Here is a 27,429-nt window from a genome sequence, read left to right on the forward strand (position 1 = left end):
TGTATGTGTGTGTACACTCCTATGTGTGTGTGTGCGCTCTTGTGTGTGTGTGTGTGTGTGTGTGTGTGTGCGCTCCTATGTGTCTGTGTGTGCGTGTGTGTGTGTGCGCGCTCCTATGTGTCTGTGTGTGCATGTGTGTGTGTGTGCGCTCCTGTGTGTGTATGCTCCTGAGGTTACTGGAAGCTGCTGTTACCCACAGGCAGCTGAAGGGGGTGCTGAGCAGCCGGGAGCAGGAGATATGCAGCCTGCGCAGGCAGCTGGACTCTGTGCAGGGCGAGCTGGCGGACGTGGGCCGCGGGAGAGAGGTCGCTCTGCGTGAGAACCGCAGACTGCAGGACGACCTGCTCACCATGACCAGAGAGAACCAGGTACACACACTCACACACGCACACACACAAACACACTCACACAACCTGCTCACCATGACCAGAGAGAACCAGGTACACACACACGCACACACACACACACACACTCACACAACCTGCTCACCATGACCAGAGAGAACCAGGTACACACATACACACACTCACACACACACACACGCACACACACACACACACACACTCACACAACCTGCTCACCATGACCAGAGAGAACCAGGTACACACACACGCACACACACACATACGCACACACACACACACTCACACAACCTGCTCACCATGACCAGAGAGAACCAGGTACACACATACACACACACGCACGCACACACACACACACACACACACTCACACAACCTGCTCACCATGACCAGAGAGAACCAGGTACACACATACACACACACGCACGCACACACACACACACACTCACACAACCTGCTCACCATGACCAGAGAGAACCAGGTACACACATACACACACATGCACGCACACACACTCACACAACCTGCTCACCATGACCATGTGTGTGGTAAAGTGGTAAAGTGATTATCGGCATGTTTACCTGTGTTTCAGGCAGTACATGCAGAGATGGAGGAAGCCCTGCATGAGAAGGACGAGTTGAAGCTGAGGGTTCAGTCCTACATATCAGAGGTGGCCAGAATTGAGAGTCTAATGGCTGCCAAGGTTAGTGCAGCTCTTAACTCTGTGGGGCTGTAGCTCTGTGAAGCTGGAACTCTCTGAGACTGTTACTCTGTGAAGCTGTAGCTCTGTGAAGCTGTAACTCTGTGAAGCTGTAACTCTCTGAGACTGTTACTCTGGGAAGCTGGTTGCTGTACCCTGTTTTATATGGTTGTGTTGTTTCTGTACCCTGTTTGATATGGTTGTGTTGTTTCTGTACCCTGTTTGATATGGTTGTGTTGTTGCTGTACCCTGTTTGATGTGGTTGTGTTGTTGCTGTACCCTGTTTGATGTGGTTGTGTTGTTGCTGTACCCTGTTTGATATGGTTGTGTTGTTGCTGTTACCCTGTTTGATGCGGTTGTGTTGTTGCTGTACCCTGTTTGATATGGTTGTGTTGTTGCTGTACCCTGTTTGATGTGGTTGTGTTGTTGCTGTACCCTGTTTGATGTGGTTGTGTTGTTGCTGTACCCTGTTTGATATGGTTGTGTTGTTGCTGTTACCCTGTTTGATATGGTTGTGTTGTTGCTGTACCCTGTTTGATATGGTTGTGTTGTTGCTGTTACCCTGTTTGATGTGGTTGTGTTGTTGCTGTTACCCTGTTTGATGTGGTTGTGTTGTTGCTGTTACCCTGTTTGATGCGGTTGTGTTGTTGCTGTGTGGGTCGGCAGGAGCAGGAGAACCGGGAGGTTCTGGAGCGGTTCCGCATGGCCCACTCTCAGGCCGAGGACTCGGAGCTGAAGCTGCACCAGGCAGAGGGGCTGAACAACTCCATCCGCCTGGAGCTCCTGTCTGCCGACACCGAACGCAGACACCTGAGAGAGAGAGTCAGCCACCTGGAGAGAGAGATACAGGAGGTGAGAGAGAGAGAGAGTCAGCCACCTGGAGAGAGAGATACAGGAGGTGAGAGAGAGAGAGTCAGCCACCTGGAGAGAGAGATACAGGAGGTGAGAGAGAGAGAGAGTCAGCCATCTGGAGAGAGAGATACAGGAGGTGAGAGAGAGAGAGAGTCAGCCACCTGGAGAGAGAGATACAGGAGGTGAGAGAGGGAGACACAGGAGAGAGATATAGGAGGTGAGAGAGAGAATTACAGGAGAGAGATACAGGAGAGAGAGATGCAGGAGGTGAGAGCAATACTGGAGAGAGAGGTACAGGAGGTCAGAGGGGTAAAGGAAAGGATGAAGGAGCAAGTGATTAACCCTCTATTGAAATGCAGTCTGTGGTTGTAACCAACAATATTCCATAATAATGCGATTGCGTTTCTGTTCCTCACTGAAAAGGCAATTGAGAGAGCAGTTATGCATTTCTGTTCCTCAGTGAAATGGTGGTTCTGACTGTTATCACTGTTATGGTTCTCTATCACTGTTATGGTAACCCTAACCCTAACCCTAACCCTAACCCTAACCCTAACTCTTTTCCCCTCACTGTTGGATGTGCTGTGAGTTTTCCCCTTAGTGGTGGATGTGCTGTGAGTTTTCCCCTTACTGGTGGATGTGCTGTGAGTTTTCCCCTTACTGGTGGATGTGCTGGTCTTTCCTACAGCACATGAGTGCCCAGCAGGCATACGAGGCACAGGGCTCCTCGCTGGTGAGGAGTCTGTCCCGCCTGGAGGAGGAGCTGCAGCTGGCCAATACAGAGAGAGACTCCGCCCTCGCTGACCTGGCCTCCGTCAGGGAGCTCTGCGTCAAACTGGACTCCAACAAGGAAATGACATCACGCCAGCTCACCTCCAAGAGTATGGAACTAGAAAGGGTGAGTCTTACCTGTACATCAGCGAGCAGTGTTTCCTGTGTGTGGGCGTGTTTTTGTTTACTGTTTATAACGGTGAGTGGTGTGTGTGTTTCCTGTTGGTAAAGGTGAGTGGGGTATGTTTCCTGTAGGTAAAGGTGAGTGGGGTGTGTTTCCTGTAGGTAAAGGTGAGTGGTATATGTTTCCTGTAGGTAAAGCTGAGTGGGGTGTGTTTCCTGTAGGTGAAGGTGAGTGGGGTGAGTTTCCTGTAGGTAAAAGTGAGTGGGCTGTTTCCTGTAGGTAAAGGTGAGTGGTGTGTTTCCCAAGGTAAAGGTGAGTGGCGTGTGTGTTTCCTGTAGGTAAAGGTGAGTGGGGTGTTTTCTGTAGGTAAAGGTGAGTGGGGCGTGTTTCCTGCAGGTAAAGGTGAGTGGCGTGTGTGTTTCCTGTAGGTAAAGGTGAGTGGGGTGTGTTTCCTGTAGGTAAAGGTGAGTGTGGTGTTTCCTGTAGGTAAAGTGAGTGTGGTGTGTTTCCTGCAGGTGATGGGAGAGCTGGAGGACGTGCGGTCGGAGGCGGACCTTCTGAAGAAGCAGCTGTCCAATGAGAGGCTGACGGTGCGGAACCTGGAGACACTGCTCAGCAGCAACCGGCAGAAGGAGTTTGAGACGCACCTGAGCGCCAGCGAGCGCCAGTCTGAGCTCCAGGTGCTGCGAGATCGCTTGACCCTCGCCGACAGTAAAGTGTAAGAACATCTCCACCTCCACCCTCATCCTCCTCTTTATACCTCCACCCTCATCCTCCTCTCTATACCTCCACCCTCATCCTCCTCTCTATACCTCCACCCTCATCCTCCTCTCTATACCTCCACCCTCATCCTCCTCTCTATACCTCCACCCTCATCCTCCCCTCTACCCCTCCACCCTCATCCTCCCCTCCACCCCTCCACCCTCATCCTCCTCTACCCCTCCACCCTCATCCTCCTCTTTATACCTCCACCCTCATCCTCCTCTCTATACCTCTACCCTCATCCTCCCCTCTACCCCTCCACCCTCATCTTCCTCTACCCCTCCACCCTCATCCTCCTCTTTATACCTCCACCCTCATCCTCCTCTCTATACCTCCACCCTCATCCTCCTCTCTATACCTCCACCCTCATCCTCCCCTCTACCCCTCCACCCTCATCCTCCTCTCTACACCTCCACCCTCATCCTCCTCTCTATACCTCCACCCTCATCCTCCTCTCTATACCTCCACCCTCATCCTCTCCTCTATACCTCCACCCTCATCCTCCTCTCTATACCTCCACCCTCATCCTCCTCTCTATACCTCCACCCTCATCCTCCCCTCTACCCCTCCACCCTCATCCTCCTCTACCCCTCCACCCTCATCCTCCTCTTTATATCTCCACCCTCATCCTCCTCTCCACCCTCATCTTCCCCTCCACACCTGCACCCTCATCCTCCCCTCTACACCTCCACCTTCATCATCCCCTCTATACCTCCACCTCTGTGTTAATGTGGATGCTGTAAACCAGCGGTGGGAAATTCCAGTCCTGCAGTATCTGTAATGGTCTGTTAATGTAAACTATGCCGTGTCTGTAATGGTCTGCTAATGTAAACTGCAGTATCTGTAATGGTCTGTTAATGTAAACTCTGCAGTGTCTGTAATGGTTTATTAATGTAAACTGCAGTGTCTGTGATGGTCTGTCAATGTAAACTTGTCTCCGCAGTGTGACGCAGGCGAAGGAGGTTTCCCAGCTCAGAGGAAAGGTCTCCCAGCTGCAGACAGAGCTGGATGTGCTGAAGAGACAGCTCACCAAAGAGCGCTTTGAGAGGTAAAACCATGCAGCTGGTGTGGGTGGTGCTGCAGGTAAAGGAAGGTGTGGGTGGTGCTGCAGGTAAAGGAAGGTGTGGGTGGTGCTGCAGGTATAGGAAGGTGTGCGTGGTGCTGCAGGTAAAGGAAGGTGTGGGTGGTGCTGCAGGTAAAGGAAGGTGTGGGTGGTGCTGCAGGTATAGGAAGGTGTGGGTGGTGCTGCAGGTATAGGAAGGTGTGGGTGGTGCTGCAGGTAAAGGAAGGTGTGGGTGGTGCTGCAGGTATAGGAAGGTGTGGGTGGTGCTGCAGGTATAGGAAGGTGTGGGTGGTTCTGCAGGTATAGGAAGGTGTGGGTGGTGCTGCAGGTAAAGGAAGGTGTGGGTGTTGCTGCAGGTAAAGGTTAAAGGTCAGAGGTGAGCCGCTCCCTCACAGTCCTGCTCTGTTGCCTAGGGAGCGGGCGGTGCAGGAGATGCGCAGACAGGGCGTGTCCTTCTCGTCCCTCAGAAGCTCCTCCCCCCTCAACTCTTCCCTCAGTCCCCGCCCCCCCTCTCCTGAGCGTTCCATTCTGCGGACGTCCCCCGAGAAGTGAGTCTGCTGTACAGACAGGTTTACACACTGCACACACACACACTACACTATACACTCTCATACTTCACACACACACTCTACACACACTCACACTACACTCTACACACAAACACACACTACACACACTACACACTCACACTACACACACAACACTCACAATAAACACTCTCACACTACACACACTCACACAACACACACTACACACAACACACACTCACATTACACGCAGTACAAACACACTCACACTACACACACAACACTCACAATAAACACTCTCACACTACACACACTCACACAACACACACTACACACACACACACTACACGCACTCACACACACTACACACACACACACATTACACGCAGTACAAACACACACACACTCACATACACACACTACACACTCACACTACACAAACACACACTACACAAACGCACTCACACTACACACTCACACTACACAAACGCACTCACACTATACAGACACACACTCACCATATGCTCACTCAGGGCTCCCTCTAAACTGATGCTCTCTTTCACAGAAGTGTCAGCTTTAAAGAACCATGAAGACCAGCACTGCAGCTGTGCGTCTGTCTGTGTATGTAGGAACAGTGGCATTGGACCCTGAATCATGCCTTAATTAAACATTCCATTATGTTCTGTTGTGGAAAATGTTCATATTTATGTAAATGTATTTGAATAAACATATTTAATTTTTTAAAGTTATATTTAGAGTTATATTCTGAGTATGCCTTTCAGCTGAGCTTTACTTAACGACATTGCCCCCAGGATTAGAGACGGGGGTCTTGGATATTCTGCCACTCGGCATTTGTGATATTTTCAAGGTGCTCACATGCCGAGAGTGCACTTTTGTGAGATTTTGCAGTACTTCCTGAAGCTTCTCCAAGTGTAAAGTTGACTGAACAATGACTTTGTCAACAATTACAGAATTGAGCTTTAATTTCCTTTTGTGGGTGAAACCAGAGTTTGACGTTTGTTTCAGGAACAGGGCCAAAGCATCGGTAAAGGCATCCCATAATGCAGGGCTGCCCAACCCTGTTCCTGGAGGTCTACCAACCTGCAGGTTTACACTCCAACCCTAGCAAAGCACACCTGACTCAAGTGATAAGCAGCTTGATGCGATCTCAAGCTGCTGAATGAGGTGCTTTGTTAGGACTGGAATGAAAACCTACAGGACGGTAGATCTCCAGGAACAGGGTTGTGCTGCCATAATGCATCACAGAACCATTACAGACATCCCATAATGCATCACAGAACCATTACAGACATCCCATAATGCATCACAGAACCATTACAGACATCCCATAATGCATCACAGAACCATTACAGATATCCTATAATACATCACAGAACCATTACAGACATCCCTTAATACATCACAGAACCATTACAGATATCCCATAATGCATTCCTGTGCCTCACAGTGGTGTCACCCTCCTGTTGTCATTTGGCCATGAACCCCAGTCCTGTAAGGAAATACGACTACATTTCTCTCCATATAAAAATAAGGCAACTCGGCCTTTATAATAAAAGTATAAAATGGGGGCACTACTGGCGGCAGTGCTGGCTGGTGGTGTTTGGCAGTGGATAGCTGAAGAGGGAGAAGTCCAGGATGTATTTGGGGAGGAGTTCAGAGAGCAGAGGGGGGGGGAGGCTGCAGAGGTAGTACTGCAGAGTCTGGGGGGTCACCGGGCTGTACCAGGCCTGTCGCTCTGGAAACTGCACGTGGGGCGGAGCCGACACGCGCTGCAGCACGAAGCGAGCGTCCGCCTGCAGCCGCTCGTACGAGCCAATGAAGTCGTAGGACACGGCGCAGGGCTGGCACAGGTTGTACACGGGCATCCAGTGCTCGTTCATGCGCTCCACGTCCTCGTCCAGCAGGTAGCGCACAAACTCCGCGAAAGTCACGTCGTCCCCCATCGCCTTGCCCGGGTTCTTCCTGTAGCGCCGCACAATCTCCGCGCCGTACTTCCTCTGGTACGCCTCGATCTCGCCAAACTTGTTCCTGTAGGCGGACAGCAGCCGTTCCATGGGGTCGCGCACGAACAGGAACTTGAAGTAGTGCTTGAGACGGTAGCGGATCTCCTGCGGCTTCAGGTCCGCCAGGAAGAGCAGGTCGCTCTTGTGGTCCATCTTGAGCTTGACGTGCACGCTCTCCAGGGCGCCGCTCAGCACCTTCAGCACGCGCTTCCAGTTGGAGCAGGCCACTTTGGGCACGTAGCAGTACAGGAAGCGGTGCTCGTCGTTCACCAGGATGTGCTGCAGCAGCGTCTTCCTCTGGACGGCGCTGAGCGACCACACGCTGTGCGGCATGTTCTTCTGCCCGCACACCGTCCATATCGTGCGGTTCCGGATGTCTTGCATGATCTTAAATGGAAACATATATCAAGAAGTAAAATCACATCTGGAAGTCACAATACAAGCAACGATTTGTTATTTTCATGGTATATAAGTATAACAGAGTTAAAGTTCTATAACTCACCATCATTTCAGTCTACAATTTCGTTTGCAAAATACATTTCATCCAACATTGCCAGGCCAAGTGATACAATTTAATAAAAATTGAGGGCTCACATCCCACTGAAATATACACGTACATCACGGATAATGTACACTTGGCACCCAGGACTGAGGCAATGTGATGCATGGTTTCACATCCGCAAACTCAAGTGCATAAATAACTTAAAATTGGAACTGAAAACAGGATCTACATTTTCTAATTTTGGTAAGTTTGCGTTGTCGATGTTAAGCCAAAATTGAAAGACAGCAACATTTATTTTTTCATGGTGCCAAACAACCACAACGTATATTTCAAATCGCATTCCACAGGGTCACATACCGCTAATCAGGTTAATCTGCAACCATAAAATAGCATTAAACACAAAACACGTTAACTATTTACACACCACTCATCGACGGGCCGGCTGCCGCAGTGGTACAGCTGTGGCGGTTGTGCCAGTTTTCCCTAAATTCCACTGACCTGCACGTTTTAACATCTCGCGCTGGCGGGTGCCTCAAGTCAGCACTACACTGAGCTCGCGCCGCTTTACAGATGGCTCAACACTTAACTCTCAGAACGTAAATAAACGTTTTGACATAGTAATTGGTTGTAAACTGATAAGAAGTTAGTGCTCCTCATCGCTATCGCAGCGCTTCACAAGCTAGTCTAATCATAAATGCAGTAATCGATAGCCTACCTGAGATTCGGCGTCCGCGGCAGAACTTTGATGCCTGGATGGGCTGAGGTAATCGATTTTCTTGCCATTTCCTCGAGGCGGAGGGGTGTCCACGCTGTTCAATAGTCCTTTCTCTATCATAAGCAACAGGCCTCCGGACGCCACGATCACTGCAAACGTCAGCACCGAGGGCAAGACCGCTGAGCTCCGCCGCAAAGGGAGCGAGTTCACCGGCGTTCTCAAATTTAGCACTGAGCCACTCCTAGCTCCGCTGGATCTTTTCAGCGAAAAATCCTGTTTACTTGGAGCCATAACCTATGTTCGTTTGGTGTTTTCAGTGTAGATGGTTTTCTAAGGGTACTACCGCGCACCCATAACTTCTTTCACTCCAGTTCCGTCTCATTCGTTTCTGCAGAAGAGTAAGCCTGGTGTCTATTTACAGTACAGAATTCTGGGAATTGTAGTCATTTGAATATCATTTTGGGGTGGACAGGGGTGGCGTAGGCCACACTTTCCTACGTGCAAGAACAAGTACGCTGCACGACTAGCAATCCGCGCAGTGTTCATATAACTGCCTATATATTCTGCCTTTTGTCATTTCTTAAATTTCTTTCCATTTTTTTTAAATATGTAGCCTACTCTGCTTGCATGTTCTTTGTAGGACTATCTTAAGTGAACCTCATGGAGAATGTACACCACAGTGCGCAGAACAACACGAGCCCACGCCCGATAAACTGAATCGTTGTAAAGGAACAGTTTTATGAATAACTTATCTGCCAAGTGAAGACCCCCGTTCGAGCCCGGTCCCTCTCATCCAAACAATCGTTCCTTGTTCCTTCATATTTCTTGAACCGATCACGTGATATTGTCCCTCTGTTTCATTAAGCCTATATTTCAGTTTGATATAGCCTACAACTGCGGAATAGTACATTAGAATTCCCCCAGCACCATTTATAAGAAAAATAATAGGTAGGTCTTATACCAATCTACAAGGAAGAAATGTAGGCTATTCTATCGTTACCGATTTTTAAAACCAAAAATATCGCACGAAGTCGACTAGTAAGCAAACTATTAAAGCAACCATTGCAGCAAAATACAAACAGACCAGTGACCGAGCAAATAGCATGTAATTGTTGCAGCGAAGGAGGCTCAAATGGCACGCGGTCTTGTTCAGCCACACCCTCCCTGTTCACGTGCAGTTGTGCTGAGCGGTTCTTCTCCAGAGCGGATCCTCTCGTGGCTCGATCCTGTGTGTCTGCTGCGAGGAGCGAGCACCCGCAGCATCAGCAACACAAAGAGGTCGGAGCTCGCGTGCAGCAGCACGGCGGAGACGCAGAGCGGCGCGGAACACAAAGGCGGGTGGAGGGGAAATTTCTGTGATTGAGTGGTAGGATATTGAATTTATTCATATTTGTTTTTATGTGTCACACGTGGATTTGGAGCTTACAACGCTGACCTTGTCGAGCTTCTTATTTTCAGGCGTTGAAGGAAATCCTGCCTGATTTTCCTTATGTTGTGTGGTGAAGAGAGGGCGAATGGAGGAAGGGTTCAATGCGTTATATGAGCCTGTTATAGGGAGGCAATCATAAAATACATAACCATACGCCTGCTTCGTTTGGTTGATTAACTGGCCTTGTATGTCACGTTCATCCAAACCTGTCTATTGATCATATCTGCCATAACTGATCCTCTTTCCCCTAAAATACGTGTCTGAACAACCGTTAATTCCCATCAGCACATTATCTGCCGTTCAATCGGCTATTTTAACATTGAATGTGTGTCCGTCCTGTCGGTGGGATATTGAATGGCAGACTGAAGCATAATTATGGTCGATACGCGGGCATCGTCCAGCCCACTCTCTGACAGGCATCTTTCAGCGTTTTTCACAATGCCTGCATGCCCATTTGTGCTTTCTGTGTTCTGTTGTGCTTCAAAGGAATGGCATCGCCTGGATATAGGACACGCGAATTCATTGCCGCGTGTAGCATTTAAACAGTTGATTGTTAGCAAACATATGTTCTGATCAGCGCTTTTAAGCTCGACATTTGTCATATTTGGGCAGAGTCATCTGACAATTCCTCATCCTATAAACAATTCACATATATTCTTCACATTTCAATTTTACTTTCAAAAAAACAACGAAGAAAAAATTACACGCGACGGTGCTGCTTTGTTAGACTTTTACTGTTCATTTCTTCTGTTTGGTGACGGCCATGGGTTAGTAAATTACTGTAGATTCCGTTCTGGCCCGGATTGCTATCACCATGAGCGCGGGGCGACGCGGTGAGCACAATAGAGCATTTTCGCGGGAGTGTAAAGTGATGTCATGTTCTGTGCAAAACAGAAATAAGGATTTACTAGTATATCAAATATACTGTAGCGCAAGGGTGAAAATGATTCTTGATCTCAGAAACATTTAGCTACTTAACAGTTCCCATTTAGTGTGTGTGTGTGTGTGTGTGTGTGTGTGTGAATACATAGTCATGAATTGCTACAGTGTGCCTCATGTCTGATATAATCCCTGTATTAGTCACCTCAACACCATCACTATCTTTCACGAGAAACATACTTTGGGTTCCCAATATAGGGGCTTGTGTCAGCTCCTGGACACCCAATATAGGGGTGTGTGTCAGCTCCTGGATCCCCAATATAGGGGTGTGTGTCAGCTCCAGGAAATAACAGGGTTACTGCTCCCACAAAATTTCAGTTACAGCAATCACCACTGGTTACAGCAGGTTATGGTCCATATTTTTGTTATTATTAGTAACAGTAAGAATAATTTCACTAGCACACTACTACTGCTACTTCTGCCTGCTAATGATGATAATACTAAAAGGCAGGGGTGTAGACCTAAAGCTTCCTCACAGTAGGGTATGATCCAGATTGCTCTATCATTACACCCCTAATATTGGTAAATCCCTCTTCAATTTTCTGATCTAACCCTGGGTCTGGAACTGAATCCCTGAGCTCATGCTCCCCTTCATCACACGCACTGTTTTGAGCTTCCTGGTGACCCCTGAGCAGGAGGAACCCTCTGTCCTACAGCCTGGTTGCACCTGGGCTCATTCACACTGTGCGCAGTCTGTCTGCACACGCAAGGTGAATTCCTTATTATAAACAACGGCTCTTCCTCTCTCCTTATGGCCATTTCCTCTTACAGTCTTCTTCCTGGGGAAAACAATGGAAGAATAAATATGATTGCTTTTAATTTTTTTTACACAGCCCTGCTTCTTAATCTGGTTTGCGCTGCAGTGAATGCTGGGAAATGAGAGAGAAGCGTACGGAAGCAGCAGCTTGTGCTGGTCTGCTCACTTGACACTGCAGTGATGAGATGCTTATGATTGGATGATGAAGAGAGAAAAACAGAGATGATTGGTTAAAAAACATTTAGTCCTTTGGTCAAATCCTGTTCCAGTTGGATATCTATATCACCTTAAGACACCAAACACCCAGTTACGGAGGTCACCTGTTGACTATTGAAATTAAGCCTCTAATGTGCATTGGATTGCTTTCACCTCAGTAGTGACTGTTATCTCCATATTACTCAGGGGCTAGTGACTGAAATGCCATCGCCAGGGACCTGCTGCCATTAACATCGAAAAGAACACCATCATTCTAATCCAATGACTGTGATTTGCTTACATCCCCGTGACTCTCTGGGTGCTAATGTGTTAGCGTGCCTGTATGAGGCTCTGAGTGTTAATGTGTTAGCGTGCCTGTATGACTCTCTGGGTGCTAATGTGTTAGCATGCCTGTATGACTCTCTGGGTGCTAATGTGTTAGCGTGCCTGTATGAGGCTCTGGGTGCTAATGTGTTAGCGTGCCTGTATGACTCTCTGGGTGCTAATGTGTTAGCATGCCTGTATGACTCTCTGGGTGATAATGTGTTAGCGTGCCTGTATGACTCTCTGGGTGATAATGTGTTAGTGTGCCTGTATGACTCTCTGGGTGCTAATGTGTTAGCGTGTCTGTATGACTCTCTGGGTGCTAATGTGTTAGCGTGCCTGTATGACTCTCTGGGTGCTAATGTGTTAGCGTGTCTGTATGACTCTCTGGGTGCTAATGTGTTAGCATGCCTGTATGAGGCTCTGGGTGCTAATGTGTTAGCATGCCTGTATGACTCTCTGGGTGCTAATGTGTTAGCGTGTCTGTATGACTCTCTGGGTGCTAATGTGTTAGCGTGCCTGTATGACTCTCTGGGTGCTAATGTGTTAGCGTGCCTGTATGACTCTCTGGGTGCTAATGTGTTAGCGTGTCTGTATGACTCTCTGGGTGCTAATGTGTTAGCGTGTCTGTATGACTCTCTGGGTGATAATGTGTGGGTATCTAACTGTTCAACAGTGACCCCTGCTGGTGGATCAGTCACCTGCAGGTTTGTCTGAGTTGAGCTGAACATGAAACTCTGATTCATGCCTGTTCAAGCCCGACTTCCAAACTGACAGCGCATTGTGTGATGAGCTGCTCCACACTGGGGAGAAAAAGGAGGGAAAATCAATTTGAAAAGAAGAGGGTTACAGTTCCCTGTCCACAGCTGCTGCAGAAGTAAGAGAATAGCCACTTTTTTCTGCGTTCATATTTTATGAAGCAGGAGATTAATATTTATAAATGGAGAATACCGCATTGTTAATGTGCTTAGAGGGTGGGGAAGAGGCCTGGGTTTTATCTTGTCAATAATCATGCCGTTTAGATAGAAGATCTATGCCTTTAAGGATGATGCGTAATGTGTTTACTGTGCTGAGGTTTGATGTGTAATGTATTACATCTGTGTGTGTGTTTGTGTGTGTGTATGTTGTACATGCACTTCCTGTTTCAGAGAGAGAGAGAGTGGGAAGTGCCTGCTGGAGGTTGTTAAGGGACCTTGAGGTAACATGCACTTCCTGTTTCAGAGAGAGAGAGAGTGGGAAGTGCCTGGTGGAGGTTGTTAAGGGACCTTGAGGTCATTTTTCACTGTTTTCCCTTCGTAAAGCACTCGGCTAGCAAACTAGCTGGTTTGCTCATTCAGGCACCTTCTTGCTGATTGGAGGTTTTTTTGGTTATTCACCCTTCCAGGAGCACAATATAACTCTCGTTAAATAATTAGACTTTATTGTTATGTGATAACATTTTCTGTACTTTATTATAATATGATTCTGGATGAATTTTGGTTGTATTTTTTCCTGAGATAAAATATAATAAAATCTTACCTAGTACAAGGGTCCCTTCCATTATTGCTATTTAGTAAAAATCATCAGGCATACTATGCAGGATTTTCTATTTTAAAATATTGTAAACTAACTATAAGGCATATCTATCATGCACTGACAATCTTAGTCTTTATTTAGTTCTAGATAGTTAGGGAATAAAAATGTGTCCAAAGCTGTGTGAGGGGTGGAAGATGATCGCGCTTCTGGAACGCGATTTCCTGGGCGACATTGCCTGCTCATTGAGCAGCTCGAGAGCAAGATTCTTGATCTCGAGGGCCAGCTTGCTGGACTCCACAGTTCACAATTTGCAGAGTTCCAGAAACTGAGTTGCATGTCCTTTAAGGAACTGGTGTGCACACACCACGGCTAGGAAGGGGGGAGAAGCCAGAGCAGGCAGGGAGAGATAGTTGGGTGACAGTGGGGCGCAGCCGCAGAAAAGGGCATGCACACCACACAGGGGCGACATCTCCAGCGGTTGTGGTGTCCAACCGATTCCAGCCCTTGCAGGAATTGGACCTGGCTCTTCACCCTGAGAGTGGGAGGACTGATGAGCCACTGGGCACCCAGATGGCTACATCCTCCCGGAAAAGGGAGTTAGTGATAGAGGGGGACTCAGTCATTAGAGGGGTAGACAGCATAGTCTGTTTGCAGGTGTGCTGCCTGCCTGGTGCCCAGGTAGCAGATCTCCTGGAGCATGCAGACAAGCTCCTGGCCAGAGCAGGGAGGGATCCAGTGATCATGGTTCACGTAGGACCCAATGACATAGGTAGGGGTAGGTGTGAGGTTCTGCAGGACATATTTGTGAAGCTAGCAGAAAAGAATAGGAGCAGAACCTTCATGGTAGTTTAACGCATGATAATAATAATAATAATAAATAACATTCATCAGGCGCCTTTCTGAGCACTCAACGTCACCTTACATGGTATTAAAATGATTAGAAAAATGACAAGACACTGCACATACAGGGCATGGTATTTATAAAAAACACATGGCTACAAACCTGGTGCAGGAAGTAGGGATACCGGTTTATGGGGCGCTGGAACTCCTTTTGCAATGAGCTGCACCTGAACCGGACTGGTACTGCTGGACTGGGTGAGCGTATGGTTCAGGTAGCACAGGATTATTTAAACTAGGAACTTGAGGGCCCGGGAGAGGATATGTAGAAGTAATCTGAAATGTCTTTGTCTAAATGATAGAAACATAAATAACTAGTTGGGATAACAGAGACATGACCTGGGGAGGAGCATGCAGATGAATATAATAGCAACATCCTGAGGGATAGCCAGCATAGTTTTCACAAGGGAAGGTCATGCCTGACAAACTTTCTGGTGTTCTTTGAAGAAGATACCAAGTGTTTTGACTATAAGGCTTATGACATTATGTACTTAGTTTTCAAAAAAGAATTTGATAAGGTACCACATGAGAGACTTATTAGCTACATGAAGACAGTAGGAATTACAGGAGATATTTCAGTGAATTTGGAAATGGCTACAAGATTGAACCCAAAGCATAGTTGGAGAGATCTTATCTGAGATGTATACTGTTGGAAGTGGAGTCTTTTAAGGATCAGTGCTGGGACCACTCATTTTTTTCAATGACCTTGACTGGGACATTGAAAGTACTTTAGTTAAATTTGCAGGTGATACAAAATTGGGAGGCCAGCTAATAGTTTGGAGTATACTAAATTAATGAAAGATAAAAGACCTAAGATGCTTAATCTCTTCAAATTTAGTAAAATGAGACTCAGGGCCGTTCCCAGGGTGTGTGTTCAGGGTTAGGGTTAGGATGGGATCTCTGATGGGACTGCAGTGCGTTGTGGTTGTGTTGTGTTCTTAGTGCTGACTGCTCCATGGGGTTTTTGTGAGGTTTCTATGAATAAACTTGGCTGAGATATGCAGTAAGTTTGGGAGCAGTCTTGCGTTTAGTGGGGGCGGGGGTCACGGTCTGGGGAGGGCTCAGGTTTTAGTTTTAGTCCGGCACAAAATTCAACTAAATAAATACTGATTCAATTAATTAACTAACCACGGTCTTCAGTCAAGACCTTGATAAGTAGAATCAGGCGTCTTAGTTCTGGGCTAAGAGAGAAACCTGCGCCCACACCAGCCCTTTTCGGAAGAGAGAGAATTGTGCAGGCATCCTGCCACAGCCTGTCTGTCACATAAACACCCTCTTCATCCATTCCGCAGCTGTCTGCTGCCAAACTCATCCTCAACACCTTTCTCATACTTCCCCAAAACATCACCAATAAATCCACAACACCAAGTGCATTTTCAAGATACCCCAAAATGCATGACGTTGCCTAGCAACTCCTCATAGAACACACCATGCTCTATTTCTAATGAAACACAACATACACCCCAAAGTGTCATAATAAAAGTTGTGGGAGTATAGTGTAAGTGTTAAAGAAATATCAAAACAAATCTATTTTATTTGTATCACACTTTTTACAGAAAACCTGTCTCAAAGATGCTTTGCAGAAAAATAGAAAAAACCAGGCCTGAACCACACATAGCAAGCACATTACGTAAAGCAGTGGTGGGAAAATAAAGCCCTGATGCGAAGAAATCTCGAGAGGAACCCGGCCATAGCGGGGGAGCCCATCCTGGCCGGCCCGGGGGTAAAGTAGAGGTAGAATGGATGTAGAAGTAATAAGGGATCCACGGCAGCAGCCAAAATGGGTTGAGTAGGTTACAGTGGAGGTAATAAACTAGATGGAAAAGTAGAGGTCCAAATGAAGGGAGGTGTAGTGCAGTTTAGAGGGGCATGGTGATGCATCTGGGACTTTAGGCTGTGTCAGTACATGAACCAGGGGAGGAAGTAGGCTTGTAGTTCACAGATTGTGGTTTCATTTCCCAGATGTTGCCGTGTCATTCTGTGTTTCTCCAGTAAAATATCCAGCTGTGTAAATAGATTAAGTGTGGGAAAGCTCGCTGGAAGAGTCTGTTACATGGGCTGCCTGCTCCCCTCTGCCGCTACATTGTGACAGTCCCTTCTCTGGGTGCTTGTGCCATTAAATTATATGCTGCTTAGTTAGCAGAGGCTGGCCAGTGGAAGATGGACTCCCCCTCTATAGCCGGGTTCCTCTTGTGATTTCCATTTGGGAGTTTTTTCACCTTATGTACTTGCTCTTTGGGGGTTCAGGCCTGGTGTTTGCTCTGTTTGCTTTTTTTGCCTGGCTACTCTGTAAAGCGTCTTTGTGACAGTTCTCTGCAAAAAGTGCTATACAAATGAAATTGAATTTAATTGAATTTTGTCCGTGATGTACAGTATATCAATGCAACAATTTTGCAGTGCCCTGGGTTCGAATCCCAGCCTGGGCTTTGCTGTGTTGTGTTTGTATGTACTCCCCGTGTCTATGTGAGTTTCCTCTGTGTGAGTGTGCATTCAGTCTCATGACCCCAGAGGGCCGCTCTGTGTGAGTGTGCATTCAGTCTCATGACCCCAGAGGACCGCTCTGTGTGACAGTGTGCATTCAGTCTCAGGACCCCAGAGGACCGCTCTGTGTGACAGTGTGCATTCAGTCTCATGGTCCCAGAGGACCGCTCTGTGTGAGTGTGCATTCAGTCTCATGGTCCCAGAGGACCGCTCTGTGTGACAGTGTGCATTCAGTCTCATGGTCCCAGAGGACCGCTCTGTGTGAGTGTGCATTCAGTCTCATGACCCCAGAGGACCGCTCTGTGTGAGTGTGCATTCAGTCTCATGGTCCCAGAGGACCGCTCTGTGTGAGTGTGCATTCAGTCTCAGGACCCCAGAGGACTGCTCTGTGTGACAGTGTGCATTCAGTCTCATGACCCCAGAGGACCGCTCTGTGTGAGTGTGCATTCAGTCTCATGACCCCAGAGGACCGCTCTGTGTGACAGTGTGCATTCAGTCTCAGGACCCCAGAGGACCGCTCTGTGTGACAGTGTGCATTCAGTCTCATGACCCCAGAGGACCGCTCTGTGTGAGTGTGCATTCAGTCTCATGACCCCAGAGGACCGCTCTGTGTGACAGTGTGCATTCAGTCTCATGGTCCCAGAGGACCGCTCTGTGTGAGTGTGCATTCAGTCTCATGGTCCCAGAGGACTGCTCTGTGTGACAGTGTGCATTCAGTCTCATGGTCCCAGAGGACCGCTCTGTGTGAGTGTGCATTCAGTCTCATGACCCCAGAGGACCGCTCTGTGTGACAGTGTGCATTCAGTCTCATGACCCCAGAGGACCGCTCTGTGTGACAGTGTGCATTCAGTCTCAGGACCCCAGAGGACCGCTCTGTGTGACAGTGTGCATTCAGTCTCAGGACCCCAGAGGACTGCTCTGTGTGACAGTGTGCATTCAGTCTCATGGTCCCAGAGGACCGCTCTGTGTGAGTGTGCATTCAGTCTCATGACCCCAGAGGACCGCTCTGTGTGACAGTGTGCATTCAGTCTCATGGTCCCAGAGGACCGCTCTGTGTGAGTGTGCATTCAGTCTCATGACCCCAGAGGACCGCTCTGTGTGAGTGTGCATTCAGTCTCATGACCCCAGAGGACCGCTCTGTGTGACAGTGTGCATTCAGTCTCATGGTCCCAGAGGACCGCTCTGTGTGAGTGTGCATTCAGTCTCATGGTCCCAGAGGACTGCTCTGTGTGACAGTGTGCATTCAGTCTCATGGTCCCAGAGGACCGCTCTGTGTGAGTGTGCATTCAGTCTCATGACCCCAGAGGACCGCTCTGTGTGACAGTGTGCATTCAGTCTCATGACCCCAGAGGACCGCTCTGTGTGACAGTGTGCATTCAGTCTCAGGACCCCAGAGGACCGCTCTGTGTGACAGTGTGCATTCAGTCTCAGGACCCCAGAGGACCGCTCTGTGTGACAGTGTACATTCAGTCTCATGACCCCAGAGGACCGCTCTGTGTGAGTGTGCATTCAGTCTCATGACCCCAGAGGACCGCTCTGTGTGACAGTGTGCATTCAGTCTCATGACCCCAGAGGACCGCTCTGTGTGAGTGTGCATTCAGTCTCATGGTCCCAGAGGACCGCTCTGTGTGAGTGTGCATTCAGTCTCATGACCCCAGAGGACCGCTCTGTGTGACAGTGTGCATTCAGTCTCATGGTCCCAGAGGACCGCTCTGTGTGAGTGTGCATTCAGTCTCATGACCCCAGAGGACCGCTCTGTGTGACAGTGTGCATTCAGTCTCATGGTCCCAGAGGACCGCTCTGTGTGAGTGTGCATTCAGTCTCATGGTCCCAGAGGACTGCTCTGTGTGACAGTGTGCATTCAGTCTCATGGTCCCAGAGGACTGCTCTGTGTGAGTGTGCATTCAGTCTCATGACCCCAGAGGGCCGCTCTGTGTGACAGTGTGCATTCAGTCTCAGGACCCCAGAGGGCCGCTCTGTGTGATAGGGATGTAACAGCATGTTATTCAGGCCCTTAACCTGTCCACCAGAGTGTCACTTATTGAAGTTATGTTTATCATAAACAGTTAAAATGAAGATGTGTCTCCTCTCTCTCATTGATGAAGGGGCTCAGGAGACAGTTATGGTGGGTCGCGTCTAGCCCTCTGTTGAATAGCTCTGCATGCTGGGGAAATTTCAGGGACTCTGTGTAACTAGCACCATCTAGTGGGGAGTTAAGTGTATGTTGGGTACAGAATTACACATGTAAGCGTGTAAATATGCAGCCAAAGCCTGATTTTGGTCAGACTGACAGAGTCTTCCCTGTTGAAGCAGAGACACACACAGTAAAATATCCAGTGTTAATCCAACTCTAACAGTGTTGATTCCACTCTGACAGTGTTAATACAACTCTAACAGCGTTAATTCAACTCTTCCACATTCCTGCATGAGAGGAGTGTGCATGGGAGGAGTGTGCATGGGAGAAGTGTGCATGGGAGGAGTGTGCATGAGAGGAGTGTGCATGGGAGGAGTGTGCATGAGAGAAGTGTGCATGGGAGGAGTGTGCATGAGAGGAGTGTGCGGGAGTTTCCGATGTGGTAACTACCTCAGGGTGTATATAGTCATAGGGCAAAGGACGTGCATGCGTATGCGTACACACATCAAGTAGCAAACACATGCACACAAGCAGAGTCACACGCACAAGCAGTAATTGTTCTCTCGCCATTTTTGTCCATATCTGCATCTCTCTCACGTGCACACGCACAGTTCATCAGGAATGAGCAGCTGTGTGAAAGCTCTTTGTGTTGGTCATTTAGCCAGCCTGTTGATGAAGAATAGTGTTCTGTTTTCCTGCAGGATGAGAGGGCAGGGAGACAGACCCTCGCTTGTGCTGCACTGTCATGGTGATGACGCGTCCTGCAGCTGCTCTGGCTGGCACTGGGGGGACACGCTACAGTTTCAGAAGAACCGGGTCCTAATACTTGCATGACCATTTCCCTGTAGCATGGGGCTCCTGCTGGCTGGTGTTCTAGTGGATTAAAAAGTCAGGTTGTAGTGGAAGGACTTGCTTTGTCTCCCTTGGCACTGTACATTTCCCCTCTCAGGTATTGCTGCACTTTGATCCCTGGCCTCTGCATTTGTGTGCTGGTGGTCAGTGCTGCTGGCCAGTACCTGTATTTGGTGCTGCTGGTCAGTACTGGTGGTTGGTGCTGCAGGTCAGTACTGGTGGTTGGTGCTGCAGGTCAGTATTGGTGGTCGGTGCTGCTGGTCAGTACAGGTGGTTAGTACTACTGATCAGTAATGGTCGTCGGTGCTGCTGGTCAGTATTGGTGGTCAGTGCTGCTGGTCAGTACTGGTGGTCGGTGCTGCTGTTTAGTGCTGCTGGTAAGTGCTGATGGTCAGTACTGCTGGTCAGTGCTGCTGTTTAGTGCTGCTGGTCAGTACTGCTGGTCAGTGCTGATAAGATCAGTAGGCCTTTCCAGGGGAGTGGTCAGTTTGTAGGCCCTGTGGGAGCGGGTATTTATATTTTGCAGCCATTAGGTTTTTGAGTGGGTAGAAGTGTAGCATAGTGTTTTCTGGGCAGAATTATTCTGATATATAGGCTTCTGCCAGAAGATATATCATTGGTTGAATGCTGTATGATTTTGTTTTATACATTTCTGCTTCTGTATAGTTTAGTTTTATAATGAAAAGGCCGTAAGAAAAATTGCTGCGGTCTTGTAGGATTTTAAAGTGAATTATTACTAATTTTGTTTGTCAAGCAATATAAAAGAATGCAGATTGGAATAAATAATTATTCTTTTTTTCTTTCTATTATTTCTGCCTTCTCTATTTAAATGCATATCAGTAATTCATATCCATAATTAGACACACAGATATTCACGCATGCACGCACACACACACACACACATACACACACACACACACACACACTCACACATTCACTGCTCCTGCGCACAGTGACACCTGACACTTCAGGTAATGTCCCAGTTCCTGGGTGATAGCAGGTAGTCCAAGCGAATCCTGGTGCACAGGACACAACAATAAGGTAAGACTGCATTCTTACAGGGGCAGGAAACAGGGATAGAAGCTGCATTCATGCGCAGGAGGTATAACTCAAAAGCACTCGCATACTGTTCACTCAGTATGCCAGGACAGGCTAGCTATAGCACCAGCTTAGAGTAACAACAATTTAAAACACTTTTCTGCTGCGAACATCCGGCTACATCGTTTCATGGTTGAACAGTATTCATTTGTCCTTTATCATTTATGGAAGTGTGTCAGTCATATAAACATATCACTCGGTACAGGTTCGGCATTCTTCATCATAACATTGCAGTTAAGGGGAAAATACAGTTTTTCAGGTGGAGTGCAAAACATGTATATTTGTCTTTATTTTTCTTCTTTATCTTATCTTTGTGGTGCTGTGTTCTTCATCATAATCAACATCATCCTCTCCATTTCTCTTTTCCCTCTACAATAATCTTACAACACGATATCCTGCATTGAGTTCTCAGTCTGTTCATTTCTGTTTATTTATTTTTCACCCTAACTATAACACTCAAACACACACACACACACACACACACTCACATACACACACACAGTATGTCTGAGGCTGCAGGGTTAGGGGAGCAGTTGGGTTTGTGTCTCCTCCATCTTTGGGAGGACGGGTGTCAGTTACATGGCGCGCTTGGACGCAAGGTGTTCCCTTGTTCTCTGAGCTCAGTGAAATGGTTGCCATGGAAGCAAAATGTGTGAAACTGCAGGTTACTGTGTCAGAGAGCAGGAGAACAAAAACCCAGAGAGAGACCATACTGGGAGAGAGACTATGCTCAGAGAGAGAGAGAGAGAGAGAGAGAGAGAAAGACCATGCTAGGAGAAAGACTGCTGAGAGGGAGAGAGAGAGACCATGCTAGGAGAAAGACTGCTGAGAGGGAGAGAGAGAGACCATGCTAGGAGAAAGACTGCTGAGAGGGAGAGAGAGAGACCATGCTAGGAGAAAGACTGCTGAGAGAGAGACTGGTCTGGAGAGATGGTCTGTTTGGAGCGGTACCATTATCTCACAGACACGGTGATAGACTCAACAGTCTTCCTGCCCTAAATGTTCATGTTTGATATGTTGACCCCTTGCGTGGGTCGTGTGTGTGTTTCATGTTTAACACTCGGAGTTTGGGTGTGTGATTCTACTATAGAAATAAGCTAACTTACATTACAGCAAAGCCCTGTCCTCTAAGCCTGATTACGTTTGGATCTCATGGTTGACCTGCATAATTGTTTTTTTCTTGTGTTTCCTTGGTCTGTGATTAGAAGTGTAAGATAATAACAATAATAATAATAATAATAATAATAATAATAATAATAATACAAAAATGTATTATTTATATAGCACCTTTCAAGCATAGAGCACAAAGTTCTATCCAAAACAGATAAAAATACGTTTTAAAATGAAAACACAGGGGGTACAATAAAAGCAGCATAAAAGGGAAGAATGAACAGAAAATAGAATAGCAAAATAGAATATACAAGAATAAAAGGCAATATTAAAACACAAATAATAAAACAAAGAACTAAGCATAGTAAAAGTAAAACATAATAAAGCAAAATAAAAGGAAATGATACAATTCTAAGGAAAAATAAGAGCAACTAGCTATCAGTCATTACAGAAGGCAGCTATTGTATGGAAGGCTGTATGGAAGAGCCTAGGGGCCATTACAGCAATGACTCGATCACCTCTGGATTTAAATTTAGACTGCAGAACAGCCAAAAGCCCAAGGCTGACAGATCTGAGAGGCCTCTGGGGACAATAAATAGTTAAAAGTTCACAAATATAATTGGGCGCCAAACCATGTAAGGCCTTGGAAGTAATTAATAAAACTAAAAGCAACAGGCAACCAGTGCAGAGAAGCCAGAATTGGGGTGGTATGGGAAGATCACTTACTGCTGCTCAGTAGTCTAGTGGCGGAATCCTGTACAGATTGCAGCTGAGCCATAGTGAAGACATGAGAACAAAGCGTTACAATATTAATTAAAAGATGAATTAAAAGCATGTATGATTCTTTTGGTGGTGCTAAAAGACAAAAATGCTCTAATTTTATAAATGTTCCAAAGTTTTAAAATATGTTGTTCAAAATTCATATTAAAATCAAAGATTCTACCTAAATTCTTTGATATAGACTTCATGTCTGGAGAATGGATATAACTTTCGATAAAGACTTCTGTCTTGTCAAAGTTTATTTGTAGAATGTTCTGAGACATCTAGTCTTTAACCTCAGCTAAACGGTGATGTAAAGCAGCTAACTGATTTATATCATTTGGCTTTACAGAGAGGTACAATTGTGTGTCATCTGCATAGCAGTGATAGGAGATATTATGACGATGGATAATATGACCACCATGAAATATGTGCTGCTGAATTTTTTGTTTCTTTGAGGCCAGTGAGGTAGCAGGTTAAAGGCCTGGCTGTGTGTGGAGGTGAGGTAGCAGGTTAAAGGCCTGGCAGTGTGTGGAGGTGAAGTAGCAGGTTAAAGGCCTGGCAGTGTGTGGAGGTGAAGTAGCAGGTTAAAGGCCTGGCTGTGTGTGGAGGTGAGGTAGCAGGTTAAAGGCCTGGCTGTGTGTGGAGGTGAAGTAGCAGGTTAAAGGCCTGGCAGTGTGTGGAGGACAGCAAAATGTTTCCTAAAGTTTTTCTGCAGTGGTGCATGACTGTGTCACGGTGTGCAGCTCAACTAGGTAAAGTGCTCTCAGTACCAAACACCCTCACCCTCCACTGCAGCTTCTCTCAGTACCAAACACCCTCACCCTCCACTGCAGCTTCTCTCAGTACCAAACACCCTCACCCTCCACTGCAGCTTCTCTCAGTACCAAACACCCTCACCCTCCACTGCAGCTTCTCTCAGTACCAAACACCCTCACCCTCCACTGCAGCTTCTCTCAGTACCAAACACCCTCACCCTCCACTGCAGCTTCTCTCAGTACCAAACACCCTCACCCTCCACTGCAGCTTCTCTCAGTACCAAACACCCTCACCCTCCACTGCAGCTTCTCTCAGTACCAAACACCCTCACCCTCCACTGCAGCTTCTCTCAGTACCAAACACCCTCACCCTCCACTGCAGCTTCTCTCAGTACCAAACACCCTCACCCTCCACTGCAGCTTCTCTCAGTACCAAACACCCTCACCTCCACCACAGCTTCTCTCAGTAGATTCTACCATCAGACTCTACTCTCAGACTCTCAGTCTACCATCAGACTCTTAGACTCTACCATCAGACTCTACCATCAGATTCTACTCTCAGACTCTACCATCAGACTCTACTCTCAGACTCTCTACTCTCAGACTCTACCATCAGACTCTTCTCTCAGACTCTACCATCAGACCCTGCTCTCAGTGTCTACTCTGTGACTCTGCTCTCAGGCTGTGTTCTGGGGCTATAGGGATTCTCACCATTATAAGTTAAGTTTTCCGAACCTTATCCAGGTTTCCACTGTCTCGAGTGTGTTGGGCTTGAAACGGTGACCTACATGGTCTGTTTATGGTCCAATGTGGTCTCTGTGGGGTCCCATGTAGTGTGTGTGGGGTCCTATGTGGTCTGTGTCTGGTCCAGTGTCATCATATGTGGTCAGTATGGGGTCCTATGGCGTCTGTATGTGGGTGTAGCATAAGCAATCTATGTGAGGTCTTATGGTAAAAGACCCATATTCAGAACACTTCTGCCCTTGTATATTGCAGATCAACCTTATAGTTACCATGGCAACAGATGTCCAAGAAACAAACCATGATGTTTGTTTAGAGGTATCAGTACAGAAAACCCCAGGTAAATACAGATTGCTTTGGACCAAAACTTAAACAGACAGCCCTTCTGCTGTGATATTGGACACTCATTCAAGTTACATGTTACCAAATTAATGATGAAATGATCATCCTTCATACTTACTCCTACTCTGATTTTGGCTGTCTCTTTAAGAGTTGTGGCATGTTTGTGAAACACACAGAGATGTGCTGTTTTCTTTGGGCTGTTACTACCTGCAGTGGAGTGTGTTTATACATGCGAACGCACACATTCAGCACACGGCTTCATTTCAGTGCCAAACTCAGATTAACTTCATTTCAGTGCCAAATTGAAATTGACTGCATTTCAGTGCCAAATTGAAATTGACTGCATTTCAGTGCCAGACTCAGATTAACTTCATTTCAGTGCCAGACTCAGATTAATTTAATTTCAGTGCCAGACTCAGATTAACTGCATTTCAGTGCCAGACTCAGATTAACTGCATTTCAGTGCCAGACTCAGATTAACTGCATTTCAGTGCCAGACTCAGATTAACTGCATTTCAGTGCCAGACTCAGATTAACTGCATTTCAGTGGCAGACTCAGATTAACTGCATTTCAGTGCCAGACTCAGATTAACTGCATTTCAGTGCCAGACTCAGATTAACTTCATTTCAGTGCCAGACTCAGATTAACTGCATTTCAGTGCCAGACTCAGATTAACTGCATTTCAGTGCCAGACTCAGATTAACTGCATTTCAGTTCTAAATTTTAAATCCATTACAGGAAAACCACCGCAGGATGTGTAAACGTCCTGTACATCAACATTGCAGGATTTTGCTTGGGAATGAAAGGAGTATTATTGTTATTTGCTTCAAGTTAATAACTCTCACATTCAATCTATATTTATGTTCAATCAGTTAAAAATATTTTTTTTCAACTGGAGAAATTTTTGAAATATAAATAAAAGATCAGTCTACACTAGCGCATCAACTACAATAGGGTAGGGGAACATCAGAGTTGCAGTATTGATACAGTGTTGTTCCAGTGTCTGTGTTAATGAGAACTATAACAGAGTCATGGTGTAGTTGTAGTGTGTGTGTTAATGAGAACTACAGTCGAGTTGCAGCGTAATTGTAGTGTGTGTGTTAATGAGAACTACAGTGGAGTTACAGCATAATTGTAGTGTCTGTGTTAATGAGAACTACAGTGGAGTTACAGCGTAATTGTAGTGTCTGTGTTAATGAGAACTACAGTGGAGTTACAGCGTAATTGTAGTGTCTGTGTTAATGAGAACTACAGTGGAGTTACAGCATAATTATAATGTCTGTGTTAATGAGAACTTCTCCAGTTTCCCTGTGGTACATGCTCAAGGTAATGTGGAATAAAATCCACTGCTTTATGGGCTCCTAAACCAAAGGTCACCATGGAGACATTGGTTTATGAGCTTCCATTCCAACATTGCGCAACTAGTACCATGGGCTCAAAGATTTTTACCTGGAGTATAGAAACAGTTCATATATCAGACCCAGCTGGAGGTTATGTTTATAGTCAGGAGCTGAAATCTCAACTTTTGTGACCTGAAAAAAAAGGCATTTGTCCCACATAGAGATGGTTCTGTAGGGAGTGAGTACCCAAACCGAACTGCATTCCAGACTTCATAACATGTTGAATGTGATTGAATGGATCTCTGATGTAGGTGCAATCATGAACACCAGCTTGGACCTGGGTGTAGACCCTTTACAGGGTCCTGGATGTATACAACCGTGTGTTCAATGAAAAATGTTTTATGTACAACTGTGCACATTCCATGGAAGTGCTGTAGGTCCGCTCATGCTTTGGTTGTGGTAGTGCTATGAGCAGGTACATCCCATGCATGTGCAGAGTTTGTGTTTTTGGGTTATTGTGTGTGTTTGGCCTCACCTCCAGCCACCTGCTTTCCTCCTCAGGTGTGTTGCTGTCTGCTTGTAGAAGCGTGTGTGTGTGTTTGTGTGTGTGATCTGCAGCTGCTCTGTGTCTGTGTGTGATCTGCAGCTGTGGCTGTGCTGTGTGTGTGATCTGCAGCTGCGCTGTGTGTTTGTGATCTGCAGCTGCTCTGTGTCTGTGTGTGATTTGCAGCTGCAGCTGCGCTGTGTGTGTAATCTGCAGCTGCAGCTGCATGTGTGATCTGCAGCAGCACTGTGTGTTTGTGATCTGCAGCTGCAGCTGCATGTGTGATCTGCAGCTGCAGCTGCACTGTGTGTGTGTGAGATCTGCAGCTGCACTGTGTGTGTGTGTGATCTGCAGCTGCACTGTGTGTGTGTGTGATCTGCAGCTGCACTGTGTGTGTGTGTGTGTGTGATCTGCAGCTGCACTGTGTGTGTGTGTGTGTGTGTGTGTGTGATCTGCAGCTGCCCTGTGTGTGTGTGTGTGATCTGCAGCTGCGCTATGTGTGTGTGATCTGCAGCTGCACTGTGTGTGTGTGTGTGATCTGCAGCTGCGCTGTGTGTGTGTGTGTGATCTGCAGCTGCACTGTGTGTGTGTGTGTGTGTGAGATCTGCAGCTGCGCTGTGTGTGTGTGTGATCTGCAGCTGTGCTGTGTGTGTGTGTGATCTGCAGCTGCACTGTGTGCGTGTGTGATCTGCAGCTGCGCTGTGTGTGTGATCTGCAGCTGCACTGTGTGTGTGTGTGTGATCTTCAGCTGTGCTGTGTGTGTGTGTGATCTGCAGCTGCGCTGTGTGTGTGTGTGTGTGATCTGCAGCTGCGCT

General features: G+C 47.0%; 3 protein-coding genes across 6 annotated transcripts in view; 2 read left to right on the forward strand and 1 right to left on the reverse strand.

Moving 5' to 3' along the window:
- Positions 1-5,906, forward strand: part of cep135 (centrosomal protein 135) — a 20,316-nt gene extending 14,410 nt beyond the window's left edge. Inside the window, exons 19-26 of the mRNA XM_035416284.1 lie at positions 200-368; positions 954-1,064; positions 1,728-1,913; positions 2,599-2,808; positions 3,321-3,523; positions 4,511-4,615; positions 5,044-5,178; positions 5,723-5,906. Of these exons, the coding sequence (XP_035272175.1) occupies positions 200-368; positions 954-1,064; positions 1,728-1,913; positions 2,599-2,808; positions 3,321-3,523; positions 4,511-4,615; positions 5,044-5,178; positions 5,723-5,747 (1,144 nt within the window). The 3' untranslated portion in view covers positions 5,748-5,906. The remainder of the gene's footprint in view (positions 1-199; positions 369-953; positions 1,065-1,727; positions 1,914-2,598; positions 2,809-3,320; positions 3,524-4,510; positions 4,616-5,043; positions 5,179-5,722) is intronic.
- Positions 5,907-6,122: 216 nt separating this feature from the next.
- On the reverse strand, positions 6,123-9,248 carry chst14 (carbohydrate (N-acetylgalactosamine 4-0) sulfotransferase 14). The gene is made up of 2 exons (XM_035416290.1): positions 8,399-9,248; positions 6,123-7,568 (listed from the first exon to the last, which is right to left on the reverse strand). Exons 1-2 carry the CDS (start codon positions 8,687-8,689, stop codon positions 6,750-6,752), a joined length of 1,110 nt encoding a protein of 369 aa, XP_035272181.1. The 5' UTR covers positions 8,690-9,248; the 3' UTR covers positions 6,123-6,749.
- Positions 9,249-9,625: 377 nt separating this feature from the next.
- The window catches only part of cracd (capping protein inhibiting regulator of actin dynamics), a 29,022-nt gene continuing 11,218 nt past the window's right edge, over positions 9,626-27,429 (forward strand). For 3 of the 4 annotated variants that reach the window (XM_035416279.1, XM_035416280.1, XM_035416281.1), the window contains exons 1-2: positions 9,626-9,764; positions 24,643-24,727. In XM_035416279.1, the coding sequence (XP_035272170.1) occupies positions 24,661-24,727 (67 nt within the window). In that variant the 5' untranslated portion in view covers positions 9,626-9,764; positions 24,643-24,660. The remainder of the gene's footprint in view (positions 9,765-24,642; positions 24,728-27,429) is intronic. The other variant, XM_035416283.1, reaches the window with a different exon arrangement.

Source organism: Anguilla anguilla, chromosome 4 (assembly GCF_013347855.1).
Source record: "Anguilla anguilla isolate fAngAng1 chromosome 4, fAngAng1.pri, whole genome shotgun sequence".
Lineage (NCBI taxonomy): Eukaryota > Metazoa > Chordata > Actinopteri > Anguilliformes > Anguillidae > Anguilla > Anguilla anguilla.